The following is a 24285-nucleotide window of genomic DNA, read 5'->3' as shown; positions in this document are numbered from 1 at the left end:
GAAAGAAAGAAAGAAAGAAAGAAAGAAAGAAAGAAAGAAAGAAAGAAAGAAAGGAGAAATAACAAGAAAAAAAAAAGAGAGAGAAAGCAAGATGCAAATAAAGAAAGAAAAGAAAAAAAATGAAAGAAAAACTGAAAGGAAGAAAAAAGGGCAAGAGAAGGAGAGATAGACCATGTCACAGAAAGAGAGAGGATGAAAAAAGAGAAAAAGTGAAAGAGGGGAAAAAGAAAAAGAGGAGTAAAATAAAGAGAAACTCAGCACTGCAATATATGGTGTGTTGCAGAATTTCCCAAGCGTCACTATCATGATGGTGAGCAGCGTGTGGTGTGGTGTGGTATGGTGTAGCATGGTATGGTATGGTGTGGTGTGGTGTGGTATGGTATGGTATGGAGTGGTATGGTATGGAGTGGAGTGGTGTGGCACGGCATGGAGTGGTATGGTATGACGTGGTATGGTATGGCGTGGTATGGTATGATGTGGTATGGTATGACGTGGTATGGCACGACATGGCGTGGTATGGTATGGTATGGTGCGGTATGGTATGACGTGGTATGGTATGGTGTGGCACGGCATGGAGTGGTATGGTATGGTATGGTATGGTATGGAGTGGCACGGCATGGAGTGGTATGGTGTGGTATGGCATGACGTGGTATGGTATGACGTGGTATGGTATGGTGTGGTATGGTATGATGTGGTATGGCACGACATGGCGTGGTATGGTATGGTATGGTACGACATGGCGTGGTATGGTATGGTATGGTGTGGTATGGTATGATGTGGTATGGCACGACATGGCGTGGTATGGTATGGTATGGTGTGGTATGGTATGATGTGGTATGGTATGGTGTGGTATGGTATGATGTGGTATGGCACGACATGGCGTGGTATGGTATGGTATGGTGTGGTATGGTACGACATGGCGTGGTATGGTACGACAATGGCGTGGTATGGTATGGTATGGTGTGGTATGGTATGATGTGGTATGGTATGATGTGGTATGGCACGACATGGCGTGGTATGGTATGGTATGGTGTGGTATTGTACGACATGGCGTGGTATGGTACGACAATGGCATGGTATGGTATGGTATGGTGTGGTATGGTACGACATAGCGTGGTATGGTATGGTGTGGTATGGTATGGTACGACATGGCGTGGTATGGTATGGTGTGGTATGGTATGGTATGGCGTGGCGTGATATGGTATGCCGTGGCTCTGTGATTTCCATCATGAATCAGTGAGTGTTCTCTCACCTCGGAGATCTTTCCCTCAGAAAGTGCAGCAGGATCTTCTGGACAGTCGATAGAATACGGCATGGAGTGGTATGGTATGGTATGGTATGGAGTGGAGTGGCACGGCATGGAGTGGTATGGCGTGGTATGGCATGACGTGGTATGGTATGACGTGGTATGGTATGGTGTGGTATGGCACGACATGGCGTGGTATGGTATGGTGTGGTATGGTATGATGTGGTATGGCACGACATGGCGTGGTATGGTATGGTATGGTGTGGTATGGTATGATGTGGTATGGTATGATGTGGTATGGTATGGTGTGGTATGGTATGGTGTGGTATGGCACGACATGGCGTGGTATGGTATGGTGTGGTATGGTACGACATGGCGTGGTATGGTACGACATGGCGTGGTATGGTACGACAATGGCGTGGTATGGTATGGTATGGTGTGGTATGGTATGATGTGGTATGGTATGGTGTGGTATGGTATGATGTGGTATGGCACGACATGGCGTGGTATGGTATGGTATGGTATGGTGTGGTATGGTACGACATGGCGTGGTATGGTACGACAATGGCGTGGTATGGTATGGTATGGTGTGGTATGGTACGACATGGCGTGGTATGGTATGGTATGGCGTGGCGTGATATGGTATGCCGTGGCTCTGTGATTTCCATCATGAATCAGTGAGTGTTCTCTCACCTCGGAGATCTTTCCCTCAGAAAGTGCAGCAGGATCTTCTGGACAGTCGATAGAATACGAGAACCTGCCATGGTCATCTCCTCACACCTTCTACTGACCTTCTAAAACCAACAAACAGCAACACAGAAACATCGTCAGCTTCAGAGACGTAAACAGCCCATCTGATTGTCCACCAACTTCAGACCAGATCAGAGGAGGAGAAAGCATGAGCAGGAGGTCCTGCAAACAAACCAGCAGCTGCCATCAGTCGGTCAGTGGGCTGGACCTCACACTGACCATCACAACTGTGTCCCTTAAACTCTTAACATTCATACTTCAATTCCCCACTCACATACACATCAGTGATTAATACATAGTAATTACTGAGTAATTCATCCATAGCAGATACTGAACCATTCAACAAAGAAAACATGATCCTCTATATTTAAAACAATGTGAAAAGCATAGTGACTGCAGAATAATTCATTGTAGTTATACTATAGTTATATAAATAATTATATATAGTAGTCTACTAAAATTAATAGTACATGTTGTATAATAATTCATGGTAGTTAATGACTAATTTATAGACACTAAATATTCATAGTAGATACTGAATAATTCATATTAGATACTTAATTCATAAAATTCATAGTAGATAGTGAATAATTCATAATATACTGAATAATCCATAGTAGTTACTAAATACATCATAGCAGATACTAAATAATTCATAGTAGTTACCAAATAATTCATAGTAGATAAATAATTCATAGTAGTTACTGAATAATTCATAGTAGACACTGAATAATTCATAGTAGTTACTGAATAATTCATAGTAGTGAATAATTCATAGTAGACACTGAATAATTCATAGTAGACACTGAATAATTCATAGTAGTTAATGAATAATTCATAGTAGTTAATGAAAAATTCATAGTAGTTAATGAATAATTCATAGTAGACACTGAATAATTTATAGTAGTTACTGAAAAATTCATAGTAGACACTGAATAATTCATAGTAGACACTGAATAATTCATAGTAGACACTGAATAATTTATAGTAGTTACTGAAAAATTCATAGTAGATAGTGAATAATTCATAGTACACTGAATAATTCATAGTAGACACTGAATAATTCATAGTAGATACTGAATAATTCATCGTAGACACTGAATAATTCATAGTAGATAGTGAATAATTCATAGTAGATAGTGAATAATTCATAGTAGACACTGAATAATTCATAGTAGACACTGAATAATTCATAGTAGACAGTGAATAATTCATAGTAGACACTGAATAACTCATAGTAGACACTGAATAATTCATAGTAGACACTGAATAATTCATAGTAGACGGAATATTTAATAAAAAATAAAACGCTCTTTTAAATGTAAAACAATCTGAAAAACTTTCTGCTGGTGCTGTAGAAGCTCAGTACTGCAGAGGCGTTCCTGCTGAGAGCTTTCAACACGATTAAAATAACCACATCATACAAGGATACAATGACAGTTATTTATTAAGAGATTGTTTTTTTTTTTCCTTTTATATCATCAAATACTGATAAATAGAGCCTGTTACAAAAAGCTTGAATCAAATCACAAAAAAATCCACAACTAATACTTTTACAATTTGTACATTACAGATATTTACAAAATTGTCTTGTCGCCCTTCTTTACACAAATTTCAAAATGAAATTAAAACGGTACCATTTAGTAAATACCCTTTTATTTTCAGAGCGCGGCTGAGGCAGGTGGCGCTGCTGTTTGAGTGGTGGATCATCTTTATTGTGCATTTATTTCGTGATCTAGTTCGGGAATTCCCAACATCTCAAACATCTAACAAGCGCGCGCCTCAACTTGAGTTTATGTTTATTAGTATTAATGAAAATTCCCCGTTTCCTTTGTTGATCCCTGAAGAGAGAGTCTGTTGAGGCACATGAAGGATAAGTGTGTGAGTCTGTTAAGGCATGTTAAGTGTAATCTGCATTTACTAATATCTGATTTGAAGGCCACCTACACCCTACAAAGCTTTAAAAAGTTACTTAAAACTCATTTTAGATGAACTTTAATAGACGTTTGGTTTTATATTTTGTCCTATAATGTTTTGATTGGTGGTTTGTAGCGCTTTGGGTTTAAAAAAGCGCATTATGAATGGAATTTATTATTATTTTTACTATTATTAATATTGAGACTTCACAAAACATACATGAGCACTGAATAGGGTTTAAAAAGCAACAGTTATAACAGTGTTATGAAGCATCATTCCAAATAAGAGGCCCATAGAACCCAATATTGCACTAATTTCCCAAAAATGAAAACAAAACACTTAACTTGGTCAAAAAGTGTAATAAAACCTACTAATCTAATAACTTGCTCAATAACCTAATACAATGTCTTAACTGAATGTAATAACACTTGTACCAAACATGTAATACCTTATGTTATTATAAGGTACAAAAAAAAAGATGGTTATTCAAAGTTTCTTAATAGTAATAAATAGAACCATGAACACAAAGAACAATACGCATGCTTAAAGGGGTCTATGTAGACCATTTCTGAAAAGGGTTCTATATAGCATCAAAAAGAGTTCTTTTGTTGTTACAAGCTAATTGTAACAATGCCAGAACCATCTTGTTGCTATACAGAACCATATACAACACATTCTCCATCAATCTGAAGAACGATTTCATCATGCAAAGAACCCTTAAAGCACGCAAATGGTTCTTTGAGTGATCATGGTTCTATATAGAAGTGCTGTCTTTACTAAGGAACCCTTGAAGAACCATCAATTGGAAGAGTGAACTGCAATAATGTACAGCTGTAATACTGTAAGACCTGACTGCATTACTGAGAAGGTTCTGTATTTAGAACTGGATGATGTGATACTTAAAGAGCAGTTATTAAAGGTCTCCTACAGTGATTCTGCACTGTATATAGGAATCAACCCAGCCCGGAACAACTGGGAGCATCAATGAGACAAAGGCCCAGTCCCATTTCACCCCTCGCCCCTACCACTCAGCCCTACCCCTCTGTTTTGCGTGTTCACGTCTAGGGGTAGGGTGTCCTGATTCTTGTTGAGACAGAGGGGAGGATGGAGAACAAGAGACCAGAGGATGGAGAACAAGAGACCAGAGAAACACACAAATGTGAGAATTTTCTCTGTTAGAAAATTATGATAACCACTGTATTATCTTAATTTAATATCATTTTAATGTATTATGGTGCTTTTCTTCACAACAAGCATAAAACAAATCACTAGTAGTGCTGATGTCTCGGTAGCTAGCTGGCTAATTTCCCGTTCCACCTTAAATGGTGCAGCAGTTACATTCTGGAGCCTCAGAACTGCTGCACCATTTAAGGTGGAATGAGAAAATTCGAACAAGAATCTGGTGAATATCTGACTTCAGCTTCATATCACTGAAGAATTAGGGGTGGGTGATAATAAATAATTGCCCCCCTCTTTGAAGATCATATGATGCCCTAAATGTAACTAAAGCCCAGCAGTGAGGAGCTGAACTTTACCCTCCTCTGCTGTCACTGCAGACTGGCAGGGTCTCCTACAGAGCAGCGCTGGTAGCTGTTAATGAAGTGATGCTCTTTTTATTTGAGGATCCCATTTCAGAGGAAGATTTCAACCACTACAACTTGTAGCTCAGTTCCAAAGGGGTTAGAGTGACACTCGAAAACAAGGGGTAGGGGTAAAAAGAGGAAATGGGACTGAGCCGAAGTCTTAAATTAGCTCATTCTTCTTTTAGAAAGAGCCTCCACTTCTGAGAGTGACTCTCTTTACAACTGTAACTGTCCCAGTCTGGACAAAGTAACACAGTCCTACGAAAATCAGATGAAAAATTATATTTATGATGGAGAAAAACAGTAAAACAGTCAAATTAGACTGGAACCAGAGAGCCAAAAGTGGGACATTCTGTTCTTCTCAATAATGTAATATGGTATTAAATATAGTCAATTTAAAATATATTAGATTCCCAATAATGTAAGAATTGCATTAACAGTAAAAATCTTAATATATTATACACTATTGGGTTCTACAAGGTCTAGTTTTCACACTAAAGTGGTGATTTTCATTCATATTTTCCTTCAGTTTGAAGGAATCTTTTACCTTCCATTGCTTCAGAATGATGCTTCATAACAGTGACTTCATAACAGTGTTATAAACCTCACTTTACTATATGGGCCCTCATGTCAATACACAGTCAGTTACTTTATAACACATATTAATGTGAATCCTGAAATGGGCAGTCCATAAACACTCAAGTATTGCTTTATAAACACATTATTCAAAGCTTATGAATGTGCTATGAAGCCTGTGTGTAGGTAGCCTTCAAATAAAGGCCATCATCCTCCTTCATGACTCCATTTCTCCAAAAACAGAAGGCGTCTGGTGTAACATGGCAGCCCTTGAATAGAGAAACACCACTAAATTAAAGCATCTGAATGATCCTGCATTGTTTCGCACCTTGATGCGATTGAAAACTGCCAAAGCGCCCCCTGGTGGTCCAGGCAATTTAGCACCATGCTTTACTGTGGAAGATTTTACATGGCAGAAAACTGAAAAGTTACACACAGGCTGTGTACAGATAGGCTAAATTATGACACATTCATTATTGCCGCCCATTAGGGAGGCGGAAAAGAACTGGATAGTCTTGCATTTGCGAGAAAACGACAGCTGTGTTCGTGACGAGAAGAGAAACTGAAAGTTTTTAATGGAAACAAAGCATTTCTGTTGTTATTCCTCTTTTTAAAAGGCTATTTTTCTTCCCAGAGTAACATAATTTGCCCGGCCTGCAGGCGAGGACTCCTTCAGTGGACCCAGATTTGAAGCGATGTGGCCAAAATTACAGAAACACGAACGCATTTCTGCCAATCAAGGCTGGGCAGACGCCGTCCGAGCCGCGTTTACAGTTTAGCTCAGGGCTATTAAATGATTATCCATCATTAACGTGATAAACATGCTTCCCTTAGCTGGGTTATTAAATATATAAATCATTCCATTTACAAAAACTCCACCATTGCAGTACCAGCAACAGTTATCTGTGTTAGCTTACACCAAAGCTAGCTTTGTGTTTGGCTGAAAATTTACAAAACATTCATAAGATAAAGATCTTTTAAAGTAAATCTCATCTCTCCTGCTCTGCTCCATTAATAAGAAGCTGTATTTTTGGAGCCGAATGATTGTCTCTCTGATTAAAGCCGGATTTGCCCCTTTTTTTAAACAAAATGTGCCGTATAAAGTGCTAAAATAAAACTAAAACCACAAAGGACTGTAAAAAAAAAACAAAGAAAAAGTAAACTGACGTTATAAAACTGTCTTCAGTGTCACTTTTCATAATATTATTCAGTCGCTTTCATTAAAAGAGGGAGATGAAGAATTAGACTAAAATAAAACTACCCCTTTATACCAGTTCAGAACTCTTACACTTCACCCTCCTTCTCTACAGACTCATTAAAACTGAAGGGTGCACTTTTCCCTCTATTCTCTCTCTCTGTCTACTTACAGTAGCTTCAAAATCTTTATCTTCAAAACCGACTGCCGAACTGCTCAGTGGTTAAGTAACTAGGCTTAAATTGCCAGTTAAAAGTTTGAGGACACTGCCGACTTCTATAATGTTTCATTCTCACTCTTACTTTTCAATTATGTGAGACATAAATCACTGTAAAGGTTTAGTTCGTCATAAAGCAGCTCTGTCCTGACGCTTTGGGCTTTATATGCTTTATACTTATCTTCAGCACTCATGCTTCATGTGGTCTAAAGGTGGTTTAAAGGGCAATTACACTGATTTTTCTAAATTTCTGCATAATTACACGGTTAAGATGTAAAAACTAGTCATTCAGAGCGGTTTGGTGTGAAACGCTCTGTTCTAGAGAAACATAACAGTCAGAACTGTTCACAGTGGTGGTGATAGGAACCAGACGTCCACCTCTAAAAGCTCCCTCACAGAAAGTTCCTACATGAAATGGTTATGAATTCACTGCCTGATGACTGAGACACTGTTTTATGATAGTTTTGAGATGATTTTGGCTCTAAAATGTATTCTTAACCCATTCATGGTGGAGGGATACATGCAGGGTGTTGTGAGGCAAAATAGTCCCCAAAGAAAACCTATTATTTCAGATTTTCCACTATTTTACCAGCAGTATTCGAGTTAAAAACTGTGTAGGTTCACTTGGGCTGTATTTCTGAGTCGTTAAGTTTCTCTACAATAAACCATTTCACATCAAACCTTAAATTTTAATGACCTAAAATTTAGTAAAATGGGTGGAATCTTCCTACAAAGTCACACTGCAAACGTTCATTTATATAAAACAGTTTAAAGAGCTACATGTCCCCAAACTTTTGACTGCCAGTGTATATCAGCTCTAATGGTTCAGAAAGAAGACGAGAGAAACGTCTAGACAGTCTCAGTCTCACTGTAAGTGGTGTCTGGAATTCACCCACTTCCCAAAAATGGTGTTGACTTTTAGGCAAACCTCCTCCGGTGAATGGTAGAGCGCCCCTAGAGGCCTGGAGGACTCCCCCAATCCCGGAAGCCTAAGCCTGAAGCCTCCTGCTGCAGGAAATCTCTGATTTTACTCTCTCAAATGAATAAAAATTCAACAAAAAGGGTGAAAAAGTCTCCAGAAAGTGCCCACGGTGTCCCGACATATACCAACACCAACCAAGATGAGCCAGAGACCGCTCATTAAAACTCCCAGGTGAGCGCTGACATGGGTGAGAGTTTGTGTGGAACAGAGAGAAAAATCATGAGACTCCGCAGGTTTTTGCATAAAGAAGTAAGGGTTTCTTCTCTCGTCTGGGTTTTTGAACACAGGTGGGTGGGTGAGGCACTTTAACTCCGTCTGACGAACACAGGAAGAATACGATCTACGAGGAATCGGGGGCCGGAGGAGAGCTCAGCAGAAAAAGACCGCCCCGTCCGCTGAAGGTCCCGGCACTGCTGCATCCTGGGCTTCTGCAAACAAACACAAACAGAAAACGTTTTAGAGGCGGAACAAACGTCATTAAACTTTGACGAAATAGAAATAAACCTAGGTCATATTAATCCTGTGCTATACTTTAGAAATAATCTGAGGTTATATTTATCCTGTTTTATAAAACGAACCTTAGAAACAATCCCAGGTTATATTAATCCCGTGCTATAAAACAAGCCTTAGAAATATTCCCAAATTATTTTAATCCTGTGCTATAAAAACAAACTGTAGAAATAACCCCAGGTTACATTAATCCTATTCTATAAAAACAAACTGTAGAAATAATCCTAGGTTATATTAATCCTGTGCTATAAAACAAACTGTAGAAATAATCCCAGGTTACATTAATCCTATTCTATAAAAACAAACTGTAGAAATAATCCTAGGTTATATTAATCCTATTCTATAAAAACAAACTGTAGAAATAATCCTAGGTTATATTAATCCTGTGCTATAAAACAAACTGTAGAAATAATCCCAGGTTATATTATTCCTGTGCTATAAAACAAACTGTAGAAATAATCCCAGGTTATATTATTCCTGTGCTATAAAACAAACTGTAGAAATAATCCCAGGTTATATTATTCCTGTGCTATAAAACAAACTGTAGAAATAATCCCAGGTTATATTATTCCTGTGCTATAAAACGAACTGTAGAAATAATCCTAGGTTATATTAATCCTGTTCTATAAATGACCCTAAGAAATAATCTATACCCTAAGAAAAAAGCGATAAAACAAGCCATAGAAATATAAAATTATTAGTAAAATTACTAAATTATTTCTAAAATATTAAATTAAATACTAAATTACTTTAATCCTGTGCTATAAAATATATTTGCGATATATATATATATATATATATATATATATATATATGTTTGTGATTCATATATATATATATATATATATATATATATATATATATATGTTTGTGATTCATATATATATATATATATATATATAATTTTATATGTATAATTCTACAAGGGGGCTACGCACCTAAGATTTTCACTCAGGTTGGACCTGTGTAAATGTGATGTGACAAACGTGATTTGATCTGATTTAGGGCTAAGTGGTAGGGAGGCGAGGGGTGAGTCAGTGTGTTTGCTGTACCCGTGTTCTGGCTCTGCTGGCCTTTGCCTTTCTTCTTCTTCTTCTCCTTCTTCTCCTTGGGTTTGGCGAGCTGCAGCAGGCGGGAGGGGATTTGGCTCTGCGGTTCCGCAGCGCCGCCCTTCTGGCTGGATCCGGAGGAGAACGGGTTCAGGTTCTTGCTCTTGCGTTTGGAGTCCACGCGGGATGGCAGGTCGTGGGCGGACAGAGAGGTGGACAGTTCCGCAGACTCAGCCGGTTCTCCGGAACTCTGCAGCTTCAGAGAGTCCTCGGAGGCGGAGGAGGAAGTGCGCGGCCTCTGCTGGGGCTGATCCTGCTGGAGGAAGAGGAGGAGGAGGAGGAAGAATGAGCCATAACATAAGAACATACGTATCTAACCCTGTGAGCAGACAGCGAGTAAAACATCAGTACACTCAGAAGCGCTTTGAATTTAATGACCGTCAGCAGCGCTAAACACTGAACAGAGGTGTTCAAATTCAAACACCTCTGTCAAATCATAATAAAAGCATTTGTCTCGTTTAGTGTTCATTTATACTCAAATTCATACTTCATACACAAAAAAGTATTTGACTTGGGACACTCAAGAGCAACCACATGGAAACTACACAGGCTGCGTTAAGAGTTAAAGGGGAGTTCCAGGAATTTTCCAAAATTTCAGCATAATTCAATTGAGATGTCAGTCATTCAGAGTGGTTTGGTGTGAAATGGTTCAGATGTCTTTACAGTGGTGGTGATAGGAACCAGGGGTCGCCATGACTACAACACAAATATAGACATTTTATTTACTATCCAGAACCACCAGTGAACCTACACGAGTTCATATGGAATGTTGATGATGGAAAATAGTGGAAAATCTGAAATAAGAAGTTTTCTTTAGGGACTATTTTAAATCACAACACACTGCATGTACCTATTTTGATCGTTCTAATTAAAATTTGAGTTAAAAACTGTAAATCTGACAACTTTTTGCAACTCCATGTACTTTTGACACAACGACCGAAAATCATCATGTTTTTATGTAAATATTGGCGGATTCTGCTACATTAACATTTATAAAATAAAATAATTTAGGACTGAATACAGCTGAATGAGCATTACTGTTAATTAACATTACTGTTATTTTTGTAACATTTGTAAACTAAATGAAGGAAAACTGTAAATTAGATTTTTTGATAAATAAAATCAAATTATCGCTTTAAACATTACACTAAAAATGTCCTGGTCATTGTCTGAGAACATGTATACACCAGTAGTCAACCTATGCATGCGGCAAATTTAAATACGATGAATAAAATCAATCAAATGTAGATACACTTCTACATCTGCAGGGTAACGGCTCTCCTGTGGTTTCACACGGATCTGATAGGTGATCGGCTCCACAGGAGGCTGAGCAAAAGTACTCTGTGTCTGGCTCAGGGGTTTCCATTCACTCTGAGGTTTGGGTTAGATTACGGATTAAGGCCAAAGGATCAAATATGAGTACGAACAATTGCAGAAATGACTGCATTAATCTGTGAGCTACTGCCTTTTAATTTTACGTCACTGTATAACAGTTACATCACTTTTTCAGGACGTGAAAAGGTAGAAGATGCTCTTAACTAATTACTTTCACTGCAGAAACAAGAACAAAATGATCCTTTTGAAGCTCACAGAGTGAAAAAGACGTAGGCTTATAGATCGACTGTAGAACAGACTCAGTTTATATCACAATACCTACATTTAGAGTCAGTTATTCATTCAGTCTAATGAGAAACTGTAGAACAGACTCAGTTTATATCACAATACCTACATTTAGAGTCGGTTATTCATTCAGCCTAATGAGAAACTGTAGAACAGACTCAGTTTATATCACAATACCTACATTTAGAGTCAGTTATTCATTCAGCCTAATGAGAAACTGTAGAACAGACTCAGTTTATATCACAATACCTACATTTAGAGTCGGTTATTCATTCAGCCTAATGAGAAACTGTAGAACAGACTCAGTTTATATCTCAATACCTACATTTAGAGTCGGTTATTCATTCAGCCTAATGAGAAACTGTAGAACAGACTCAGTTTATATCACAATACCTACATTTAGAGTCGGTTATTCATTCAGCCTAATGAGAAACTGTAGAACAGACTCAGTTTATATCACAATACCTACATTTAGAGTCGGTTATTCATTCAGTCTAATGAGAAACTGTAGAACAGACTCAGTTTATATCACAATACCTACATTTAGAGTCAGTTATTCATTCAGCCTAATGAGAAACTGTAGAACAGACTCAGTTTATATCACAATACCTACATTTAGAGTCGGTTATTCATTCAGTCTAATGAGAAACTGTAGAACAGACTCAGTTTATATCACAATACCTACATTTAGAGTCAGTTATTCATTCAGTCTAATGAGAAACTGTAGAACAGAGTGAATTATTAGTAAATAACTAAACAGGAACTAAAATATACATAACTACTGTAGCACTGGGGGTGTGCCTAACCAGAATTATTTACAGTTTTGGTCTTATGTTTCTGTAGTTCTCCTGATAATTTCTTTTAGATTATCACATTAGACACACGGTGATGAGAGGCAACGGTGGAGAACGTGCGTTCATTGTCTGGGATTTGCTGAACTACAAAGTTGAACCGTAAAGTTCAGCTCCTCACTGCTGGTCTTTAGTTACATTTAGGGCATCATATGACTTCAAAGAGGGGGGCAATTATTTATTATCACCCACCCCTAATTCTTCAGTGATATGAAGCTGAAGTCAGATATTCTCCAGATTCTTGTTCGAATTTTCCCGTTCCACCTTAAATGGAGCAGCAGTTACATTCTAGCACTTCAGGCGTCAGAACTGCTCGACTATTTAAGGTGGAACGGGAAATTTAGTTAGCTAGCTACGGAGACATCAGCACTACTAACTACTTTTTATGCTTGTAATGAAGAAAAGGACCATAATGATACACTGACACAACATTAAACTAAGATAATACATTGGTTATCGTAATTATAACAGAGAAGCGTTTTCTTTTCTTTCGTAACTCTCTGTTCGGAGTTTCTGAAAAACCTCCATTTGGAGGGCCATGTAGCCCCAACACTTCGCCCTACCCCTCTATCTCAATGAAGACCGGGACACCCTACATATAAGACGTAAATGTGCAAAACGGAGGGCTACGGGCTAAGTGGTAGGAGCAAGAGGTGAAACAGGATTGGGCCTTAGTCCAGTTAGGATGTTAGTGTAATCTTGTTTTCTCATCTGGAGTAAATGGAAAAGACTAGGAAGTTAGGAACTGTGATAGCTTTTGGTGTAAATTCAGTCCTAACTGAGGTTGTCGTGGTGACTAATAAGACATCAGAACTAGTATGTTTCTGTAATATGACCCCTGGACCGGAAAACAGACTTAAGGGCTGGATTTGAGGCTTTTGGTTTAAGGTTCTGCCTTATCGACGACCAAAACTACAACCGCTACAGATAAACCTGTGGGTCGTGGACGTCAGCCGGGCGCTGGTCCTCACCTCAGCGCTCTGCCGTAGCTGTGAGTGCGTGTACAGCTGCTCCCTCTCTCTCTCCAGCCTCCTCTGACTGTCCCTCAGCCTGGCCAGGTCTCGCTGATACTCCTCCTTTTTGTTCTGCAGTTCGTTCCTCTCCTCGTCCAGCTCCTTGCTCACCCTCGTGTTCTCCTCCTCCAAAGCGTGTACGCGCTCCTCTCTCTGCTGCACCTCCTTCTCCCTCTGCTCCCACTCCCTCTCCCTGCGCCTCCTCTCCTCCGCCTCCTGCCTCTGCCGCTCCGCGCTCCGCTGCTTCTCCTGCTCGATCAGAGACGCCGGCCGTGAGGAAGAGGAGGATGAGGACGACAAGGAGGAGACGGAGGGATGGCGGGAGGTGACCGAGGGACGGTCACTGAGGAGGGCCTGGCGCTGATCCTCGATGAAGGTGTCCTGCTGAACAACCACAGCCTGAGAGAAAGAGAGAGTTGTTATTATTATTAGTTATTATTAGAGTTATTATTCCTTCGGCTATTTCCATCGTTAAATATGTGCAGTAACGAACTGAAACACTGCATTTCTATGCTTTGGTAATATACAGGCTTATAAAGATGTCTGGTGTAGAACTGTGAGAGTACTTTGACTCCCATTCACTGGTCACTTTATTAGAAACACCTATCGTATATGTCCTTTCACTGGCCATTTTAGTCTCTAAGGGTTTCTGATAAAGTGGCCAGCCAGTGTACATATGCAAAAATATAGTGTATTAAATACATAGTGTGTCCAGTTTTTGTGTACACATATATATATATATATATACACATACACACACACACACACACACATATATATACATATATAAAATTTGGGTGGTGGCAGTGACTCTGACGTGGTGGTGGTGTGTTGGTGTGTATTGCGCTGGTGCAAGTGGCTCTCACTGCTGGACTGAGGACCAAACACACCAATCCTGTACGTCCTCACTGGCCAATTTATTAGAAACATTAACCCTTGAGTCCACTGACTAGCCATTTTACAACACCTTGTTCCTGCACAGTTTACTCATCAATGGTCAGTCACAGAATCGTTGTTGTCCAGATATTATTTGGGTGGTGGTCCATTTTCAGCACTGCAGTGACACTGATATTGTAGTGTGTGAGGTGCTGGTATGAGCATATGAGGCACAGCGGCTAACCCCCCCCACTGTACATCAACAGATAGACTACAGTCTCTAGGGGTTTCTGATAAAGTGGCCGGGTAGTGTACATACACATAAAAACTTGTCACTGTTTTGTCACTGCTGGACTGAGAATAGTCCACCAACCAAAAATATCCAGCCAACAGCGTCCTGTGGGCAGCATCCTGTGACCACTGATGAAGGACTAGAGGATGACCGACACAAACTGTGCAGCAGCAGATGAGCTATCGTCTCTGACTTTACATCTACAAGGTGGACTGACAAGGTAGGAGTGTCTAATAGAGTGGACAGTGAGTGGACACAGCGTTTAAAACGTCCAGCAGCACTGCTGTGTCTGATCCACTTGTACCAGCACAACACACACTAACACACCACCACCATGTCAGTGTTACTGCAGTGCTGAGAATGATCCACCAGCCAAATAACACCTGCTCTGTGAGGGTCCTGTGGGGGTCCTGACCACTGAAGAACAGGGTAAAGTATGCAGAGAAACAGATGGACTACAGTCTGTAACTGCAGAACTACAGACTGAAACTATATGGTCAGTGGAGCTGATTAAATGGACAGTGAGTGCAGATACAGGGAGGTGTGTATATATAATACAGTCCAGTAAAAGGTCTATAAACAGTCAGAGTGGACCGGCTTCTAACTGCACTGAAGCCTTAAAGGCTGCGGTCAGATTCTCTGCCTGGAGACAGAACAGAACCAGCTCAGGTGACACAGCCAGCAGGACATAAAGAGTGGTGGGGGGGCTGCAGTGACTCACCTGTAATGTGTTCAAAAGGTCGTGAAGACGAGTGACACTCTGGAGTACCTGCTGAGTGAGAGAGAGAGAGAGAGAGAGAGAGAGAGAGAGAGAGAGAAAAGGGAGAGATAAAAGGAGATTGGAAAGAAAGAAAGAAAAGAAAGAAAAAAGAAAGATGAAAGAGAGAAAGTATTGAAGAGAGGAGAGAGAAAGAAACAGAAGGCGAACAAGAGAAAGAGAGAATAGAGGAAGGAAAGGAAAGAGAGCGAGATGAAGAGAAGAAAGGGAGAGATAAAAAGAGATTGGAAAAGAAAAGAAAAAGAAAGAAAGAAAGAAAAGAAAGAAAGAAATATGAGAGACAGCGAGAACGAAAGTGAGGAAGTATTGAAGAGAGGAGGGAGAAAGAAACAGAAAGCGAATAAGAAAGAGAGTAAATAGGGGAGAGAGAGAAGAAGAGAGAATAGGAGATAGAGGAGAGAGAGGAGGGGAGAGAGAGGAGAGAGAGGAGAGGAGAGAGAGAGAGAGAGAGAGAGTGTGTGAAAGAGAGAAAAGGGCAGAGCGAGAGAGCATTAGAGATCAAACACTCTAAATGTTTTGCAGTGAGGTATTTAATTTCATTCAGTCTGAGTAAACAGATCACGGTGGCGCTGCTCACCACAACACTAACAATAATTCACCTTTAATCTCATCTGTGAGTCTCACACACACACACACACACACACACACACACCAGTGGTCAGATGGTTCTCCTACCTCACTGTTCCTCTTGAGCAGTAGCAGTAGGTTTGCATTGCCCCCCTGTGGAAGAGAGGAGTAATTACACACTCAAACAAAGCTGGTCATTATTTACTCAAACCTCTCACACAGTAAACACCTGCCGGAAACACTGCAGCTCAGAGATCATCACCAGCATCTCGCCTACATCTGGCCTACGATACACCCTTAATCAGCAGGATGTGGGTTATTTTAATGACCGCTTAGAATTTTATGAACTCTGCTCTAATACAGCAGGGACGACTGAAAGAGTCCTGACAGCACAGCACAGCACAGCACAGCACCGGCAACAGAACTAAAACTGTATATTCACTACAAACACTCAGCAGACACATCAGTAACTAAACATACTTACTGTAAAAACTACGCTATACACTACACTTTAAATGAGATTAATGAAAGTATAGACTATATGAACAATAAAGTACATTTTTTAACAATACACCATAAACTACATTCTAAACTATACACTACACTATATACAACTATAGCTATACACTATACCAGAGGTCACTAATAGGTGGACTGCGGTCTGATTCCGGACCCAGACGCTGTCACATGCGGGCCTGCACCTATGGAGAATTATTTAATTTTGACGGGGTGGTCCTATTTTAATCGGCATAGCTTTTCTAGACTTTACGGTACCGGTTTAGCGGCCGGAGACTCACAGACCAATCGCATGCGTTGTAAATATCACGTGATGCTACTCAGCCAATCAGATCTGTATATTCAATGAGCACTGAGACTCGAGTGAGTGACACACACAGGGGAGGGACGAGGCGAGACACAGCAGTCGGAGAAGAAAGTGAGTCAGAGGGAGATTATTTCACATGACGTGATCTAAAAAGAGAAAACTGGCAATAAATGTTGTTGAAATGTTACTGAACTGGACTTTATTTGATTTGACATTCAGTTGTTGACTGTATAAGATGTTGATATACCTACTAGGCTACTTCAGTAAACAGTATATGGCACTGAGTCGTGATGCAAGTTAGACATTATGATGTTCTGGACCTTTGGTCGAGGAAATTTTCTCAAACTGGACCTTACTGAATTTTAATTAAACACCCCTGCACTATACACTTCTCTATAAACACTACTCTATCTCAACTATACACTACACTCTAAACCATACACTACACTATAAACTACACTCTAGACATGATCAACTATACATTCCACTATAAACTACACACTACAACACTCAAAACTACACATTACTCTAAAAACTGCAGACCAAACTACACTATACACTCTAAACTACTCTATAAACTACAGTCTAAACTATACAGTGCTCAATAAACTACAATCTAAACAATACTCTCTAAACTATACACTACTCTATATCAACCATACACTACACTATAAACTATACTCTAGACACTATACTATCAACTATACGTTTTGCTATAAACTACACATAAAAGCGATTTATTACATTATTACACTATGAACTACACTGTGATCTGTGATCATCTACACAAATTATACACTACACTCTAAACCAGACTATGAACTACACAATAAACGACATTAAACTATACATTATAGACTATATCGCTGTTGTCGGAAAAAAACTTTCATCTCCATTTTTGACATAATTTGCAAATAACTGTTACCCTTTACATTGTGTGTAAATTTCATGATGAATGGACTAAAAGAACTGACCGAAAATGACTTGAAAAAAAGTCTGGTTCCTTTGACTTACATTAAAAGTAAAGCATGTTTTTTCCTTCTCCTGTAAAGTTACCATTTTGGAGATACAACGTTTTCTTCCGACAGCAGCCACATGATCAACTACACTATACACTGAAGTACACTATAAAGCAATATGAAACACACTGTTATCTGTACAATAAACTAAACTGGGTCATGTGGCCTCCAGTACACACAGTGCAGCCATAAACACACGCACACACACACACACACACCTTTTTCAGGACGCTGTCTGACTCAGTCCTCCGCAGCTCCGCTGACTCATCCACTTCTTCTCTCTCTCCTTCTGAAGATCAAAGACATGAGTTAACCTCTCACACTCTCTCTCTCTCACACACACACTCCTAGTCTTGCTATACATATGAGGACGTCCATAGGTTTCTACTGATTTTTGTGTTACTGTAGCCAAAAAATACTACACCTAAACCTAACCTTAACCAAAGGTGTCCAAAAGGCAATTTTTCTGCTCTTTTAGTTTTCGAATAAAAAAAACTTAATTGTGGCGAAAACAACACATTTTGCTGATCCTCACTTGAGCAAAAATTTCATATATTCCTATCATAGCGAGGACATGGAGTCCTAACAAGTATAGCAATACAAGAACACACACACACACACACACACACACACACACACACACAACCCCAACACCAGATCTCCAACGCATACAACTGTATGCAAAAGTTTGGGCACCCCTGGCCAAATTATGTATTTAACCGGTCCTAACGAGTCAATTAAGGCCTAACGAGGCATCTCAGTTCTGCAGGCCCCCTAGAGGCCTTTCTGCCTGTGGGATGGAAATCAACTTGTCTGATGTTTTCATTAATCAAATACAAAAGCTTAAAACAATTGAAATTCAACTATTTTTTTTTAATTCTAATTTAATTAAAACATTAAAATACCTCTGATCTTCGAGCTGTTCATCTGGTGGCTGTCGAATCCTCCGAACGTTTCGGCTCTTCGCGGTAAACTCACCGAGCTCACACTCGCGCTCTCCTGCCCCGCACACACCTGCTGCCCCACCGCTCCACACACACTGCCGTTCACCAGCTCCTGCAGCTTCTCCACTGCACACACACCACAAGACATAAATATATATTACAATATGCATTATTATTACTAATATCATGCTCAGTTCATTTTTATTTAATGAGCTCTTCGCGCATGTTGTATTTAAACTCTGCAGGATTTGAGGCCAGGAAAGGGTTACATTCTTAAAACATTCAGAAAATTATCCAATCAGGATTGTTCTCTCTGTGGTATCTGGGTTGTGGCTCCTCAGCAGAATCAGATTTGTAGGTAAAAATAAAATAATCCTCCTTTACAGTAAAATAAAGCTCTGCTGATCGTTCAACATAGTTTAACAATAAATGGTCTTAAACTCTGGAGTTAATGTAGAACTGCTAATTCACCCTTTAACCCTGAAGATCAGCGCAGACTGCTGGTCACCATAGCAACACAGACAACAGTCTCGCCTAGCTAGTAGCTAACGAAACGGCAAAGAGAGAGATTTAAGACGAACATCGATAATTTGGAGATGAATGGACTTCTCAAATGAATGGAATCTCAAACACTAAAAAGTCGTGAAGCTCCCGTTCCACCTTAAATAGTGTGGCAGTTACATTCTGCACCATCTAAGGTGGAAGGGGAAAATTCGAACGAGAAGCTGGTGAGCGAGAAGCGACTTCAGCCTCGTAAAAAAGTCGAACATTGAGAGACATTTTACAAGAAACTGTTCCACTTTTGAGGAAAAGTTTCCTGCTGGAGATGTGAGAAAAGCGGCCACAGCTGTGCTAAATCTTAAAGCAGAGCAAAGTGAGTCTGTGTTTTTGTTTATATTATATTTTTTAGTCTATACTTGAACATCAGCACATACTGAGACAGATCTACAGCTGAGATGGTGAAACGTTACTTAAATAAATGGACATTAAATGTTGTGGCCCCCAAGGTGGTTTGATTTTCGTTGAAAGGACAAAATGGCTCTTTTTAACATTTGGGTTGAGTGACAGAAGAATTCGATGCTGGGAATTTCTAGATACGTCACTGACTGTGAACATGAATCGTAGTCTAAGCAGGTTCTGGTTATTTGCTAGGAATGGAAAACAGCGGCGGCAGCTCTGTGTCAGGACTCTTCACTGAGTCACTGTAACACTGATACATACAGTAATGTCAGTTACAGGCTTCAAATGTCAGTGTTTAATCTAGAACGGCCAAAAATGTTCATATGAATCACTGTTAGCTTTGCGCTAACATACTGTTAGACACTCTATTGGGTCGCTAGTAGCAATTGGCATTATCAAAGACATAGTAGTAAGAACAGTAAAAAGTACACAAAGATGGTTCTTCAAGGGTCTTTTAGTAAAGACAATGGTCCTATTTAGAACCATGAGTTCTATATAGAACCATTTCAGGCTTGGGGGGGCCTTTGCATGGTGAAATGGTTCTTCAGATTGATGGGGAATGTGTTGTACACAGAAGCTTTTTGAAAAGGGTTCTGTATAGCACCAAAAAGGGTTCTTGTATTGTAACAAGCCTGACATCATAACAACAGAAGAACCCTTTTTGGTGCTATATAGAGCAGTACAACACATTCTCCATCAAACTGAAGAACCATTTCATCATGCAGAGACCCACTTAAGCCTGAAATGGTTCTATATAGAACTCGTGGTTCTAAGTAGAACCATTGTCTTTACTAAAGAACCCTTGAAGAACCATCTTTAAGTGTGTTTTGAGTAGTATTTACAGGTAGTGGGAAAGCTGTGTAAATCCATTCATCGAGCTTTCGCTCTCAAGAGTAAGTCAGTTGTAGCCGAAACAGATATTCTCACCTTCCTTCAGAGCGTCTTTGATGATTGGCTCTCCTTTGGTGACCTCATCACTGGTGGCCCTGAACATCATCCTGCTGCGCAGCGCGGCGTCCTCCACAGGCGCGCTCTCACAGAGCTCCCGGAACAAACGCACCTTCTCCTCCAGCAAACACACGATCTGCTCGTCCTTCTTCTGCAGCAGATCTGAGAACAGCATGACACCATTAATAACATTATAACATTAATGACATTAATAACATTAATGACATTAAACACTTACACACGAGAGAAATTATCAGCAGCAAAAATGATTAGATTAGCAAAAGTACATTATTATTTTTATTTGTACTACATTGACAAAAGGTGTTTCTTTTAGGTGTTTCTAATAAAGTGGCCAGTGACTGGAGGTACAAGGCAGATGTTTCTAATAAAGTGGCCAGTTAGTAGAAGAATAAGCTAGGTGTTTCAAGCAAAGTGCGCAGTCATTGGAAGCACAAGGTAGGCGTTTCTAATAAAGTGGCCAGTTATTGGAAGGACAAGGTACGTGTTTCTAATAAAGTGGCCAGTTAGTAGAAGAATAAGCTAGGTGTTTCAAGTAAAGTGGCCAGTTATTGGAAGTACAAGGTGGGTGTTTCTAATAAAGTGGCCAGTGAGTGGAAGCACAAGGTAGGTGTTTCTAATAAAGTGGCCAGAGAGTGGAAGCACGAGGTGGGTGTTTCTAACAAAGTGGCCAGAGAGTGGAAGTACAAGGTAGGTGTATCTAATAAAGTGGCCAGTGAATGTAAGTATGAGGCAGGTGTTTCTAATAAACAACTGGCAGCTGAGTGATTTTATATTAAAAAGACAGTGACTGAGTGATAAAATACATGAAAAGCCGAGTGTAAGTACCTCTCATCTCTTTGGCTTTGATCTCTTGGAGTCTCTTGTCTTCCTCGTTCTCACTTGGGATTCCTTCATCGTCCTCCCTCTCTCTGTAGGACCATCAGAGACGGTCAGAACATCCTCACCGCAAACATCCACTGCTTTTACAGCATTTTCACCAGCATCATAACAATGACAATTCATTACACTCCTATAGTGAAGCTATAAGGTTAGTGTTTCTTATAAAGTGGCCAGGCTGTGTATATGCAAACACCCAACACCTCTGGGTAAATTCTGGAACGCAGTGAGTTCAGTAACTGGGTACTTCAGCTTATTTACTGACCTCAATAGAGAACCCTGAGAACATCACCGAAAAGGGATGTGTCCATTTCCTGATAAATCCATGTGATCATAATGTTGAGATCATGCTGTTTGAGATGAACCTCAAACCTAATGACTCACTGAAAAAAATCAATAAAAGCTCTATGACAGGAAAAAGGACCTCAGCTCAGGTGGGGGAGTCTTTGTGGTGCACGTTATAGTTTTGGTAATAATTGAACTTCAATATTTGGTTAGTAGGCTGTGTTTTAGTTAATATAGCACAGCTTAACGCTGTATAGCGTTGCAGTAGTGCTAATGCTTACAGTTCTAGAGAACACAGAATAAAATATATAAATGCTTATACGATACTAAACCTGATACTAAACACTTAGCAAAGCTCGAATTAAAAATGTGTAGAGTGGCTGTGTGGGCGTGGCTAATGAGCAGCTTGATTGACACTCCTAGCCTGCCCCGCCCCTCCTACAGAAACTAACATCACTATCCCGCTTTTAAGTCACGGATGAACAGACATGCAGACGGATGGATGGATGGATGGATGGATGGATGGATGAACAAACAAAGCAACACGTGAAATGAAAGAACAGATGAACGAACAATGCATATTGCTGTTGGAACAAAACCTCGTATCTCCATTTTTGTCGTTTTCCAGTTTTTGATATAATTTGAAAATACCATTTATTCTTTACATTATGTGTAAATTTCATGAGGAATGGACCAAAAGAATCGACCCAAAATGACTTGGAAAAAAGTCTGGTTCCATTGACTTCCATTAAAAGTAAAGTATGTTTTTTCCTTCTCCTGTAAAGTTACCATTTTGGCGGTTTTCTTCCGACAGCAGCGATATGATAAATGAATGAACTGAAACTGGTTCTGGGCCTGGTCCTAGTCCGGCTCTGCTCGGCTAAAGCTACTCACATGGACTGCATGGCGCCCTGGATGAGCTGGATCCATGTGTTCCTCTCCACTTTGGAGCTGGCGTAAACCTCCACCATCTCCGGCTTGTCCATCCCGACCGTGATGAGGAACAGGCCGCGCTCTTCATTAGCAACTTCCCTCACGATCAGCTTGTGCAGAGAGATCACGGTAGAACGCTGATCCTGCATGGAAACGCAGAGAACACAAAACCTGTCAGTAGTTTGCGAACACTCTGAATTCTTTGGTTTGTAAACAACTAGCTTAACACTCAACCAGAGAACATGTAGAGAGAAAAACTCTCTGAACTAATGTGTTCCGGGTTTCTCAAACACTAGAGGGCGCTCCCGAGCGAGTGCAAAATGAATGGGTTAATATAGTTAAAATAGTATAGAAATGTTTAAACATTTTTAATGTAAAAGAAAACATTTATTTCCTGAACACAGAGCAGCATAAAACATTTTAACACTGCTGTTATATTTTTAAGAGCTTTTAAACTCGAGGTATAGGAGTTTAAAACGGCGCCTCATGTACGTTCATGACATCAGTGAGCACGAACAGCCAATGAGCTGCTCCACTCGCCAACCAATCAGCACTCAGTAGCAGTAATGTCGGCGTCCTGCTGCCCAAAACCCGTTTGCTGTATAAAAAGGAAACAAACAGGTGAGTTTTCTTTGCTTTTTTAGTGAAATCCATCCTTCTACTGTCTAAAATTAAAGGAAAGTTCTGGTTCAGTGATTAGAATCTATTTTAACGTTCTGTTTTCAGCCATTGAGCTCCATTCACCCCCATTCATTAAGGAAACGCTCGTGAGCGCCCTCTGCTGTTTCGCAGTCCTGTATTTGATATAACAGGGGAAATAGGAAGAGGCTCCTCATAAACCAGCTCTGACTCAACTTCACATACATATTGTTTTCCTCAGTTTGAAGAGCAGGTAATGATAAATAATCATCAATAATGATTTGACAGTTTTCCAAACTGTTGTTAAAAACACATATTGACACACTTTTGGCCCAAAGGTGGTTTAAAATACCCAGATCACTGCTGTCGGAACAAAACCTCGTATCTCCATTTTTGTCATTTTTCAGTTTTTGGCATAATTTGAAAATACCTGTTGCTCTTTACGTTATGTGTAAATTTCATGATGAATGGACCAAAAGAAACGACCCGAAATTATATTTAAAAAAGTCTGGTTCCATTAAACTTACATTAAAAATAATTTCCTTCTCCTGTAAAGTTGTCATTTTGGAGATACGAGGTTTTGTTCCAACAGCAGCAACATATTACAGTTTCTTGTATTTTATCTTTTCCCTTGAGGACCACTTACAATGTTTGTACGATCATACGCACCAATAACTGTCATCATTCATTTTTACATGAATGCTTTCCATCCTTTCTTCATCTCTCAGACTTAAACAGGCTGTTACTGCCCCTTT

The 24285-nt window shown here is 39.8% G+C and overlaps 1 protein-coding gene across 7 annotated transcripts in view; it reads right to left on the bottom strand.

Moving 5' to 3' along the window:
• Positions 1–7937: 7937 nt before the first annotated feature.
• akap13 (A-kinase anchoring protein 13) overlaps positions 7938–24285 on the bottom strand; it is a 188219-nt gene continuing 171871 nt past the window's right edge. For 3 of the 7 annotated variants that reach the window (XM_036564912.1, XM_036564914.1, XM_036564918.1), the window contains 10 exons: positions 22853–23034; positions 21623–21705; positions 20756–20938; positions 18830–18994; positions 18143–18213; positions 16191–16235; positions 15459–15509; positions 13528–13968; positions 10029–10341; positions 7939–8894 (listed from right to left, as the gene is read on the bottom strand). In XM_036564912.1, coding sequence (XP_036420805.1) covers positions 8836–8894; positions 10029–10341; positions 13528–13968; positions 15459–15509; positions 16191–16235; positions 18143–18213; positions 18830–18994; positions 20756–20938; positions 21623–21705; positions 22853–23034 — 1593 coding nt within the window. In that variant the 3' untranslated portion in view covers positions 7939–8835. Of the gene's footprint in view, positions 8895–10028; positions 10342–13527; positions 13969–15458; positions 15510–16190; positions 16236–18142; positions 18214–18829; positions 18995–20755; positions 20939–21622; positions 21706–22852; positions 23035–24285 lie in introns of all 7 variants that reach the window. The other 4 variants (XM_036564915.1, XM_036564917.1, XM_036564916.1 and 1 more) reach the window with 4 other exon arrangements.

The sequence above is a fragment of the Colossoma macropomum genome, unplaced genomic scaffold (genome assembly GCF_904425465.1).
Source record: "Colossoma macropomum unplaced genomic scaffold, Colossoma_macropomum, whole genome shotgun sequence".
Lineage (NCBI taxonomy): Eukaryota > Metazoa > Chordata > Actinopteri > Characiformes > Serrasalmidae > Colossoma > Colossoma macropomum.
The sequence above is the reverse complement of the archived record's forward strand: the minus strand, read 5'-3'. Positions and strand labels throughout refer to the sequence as shown.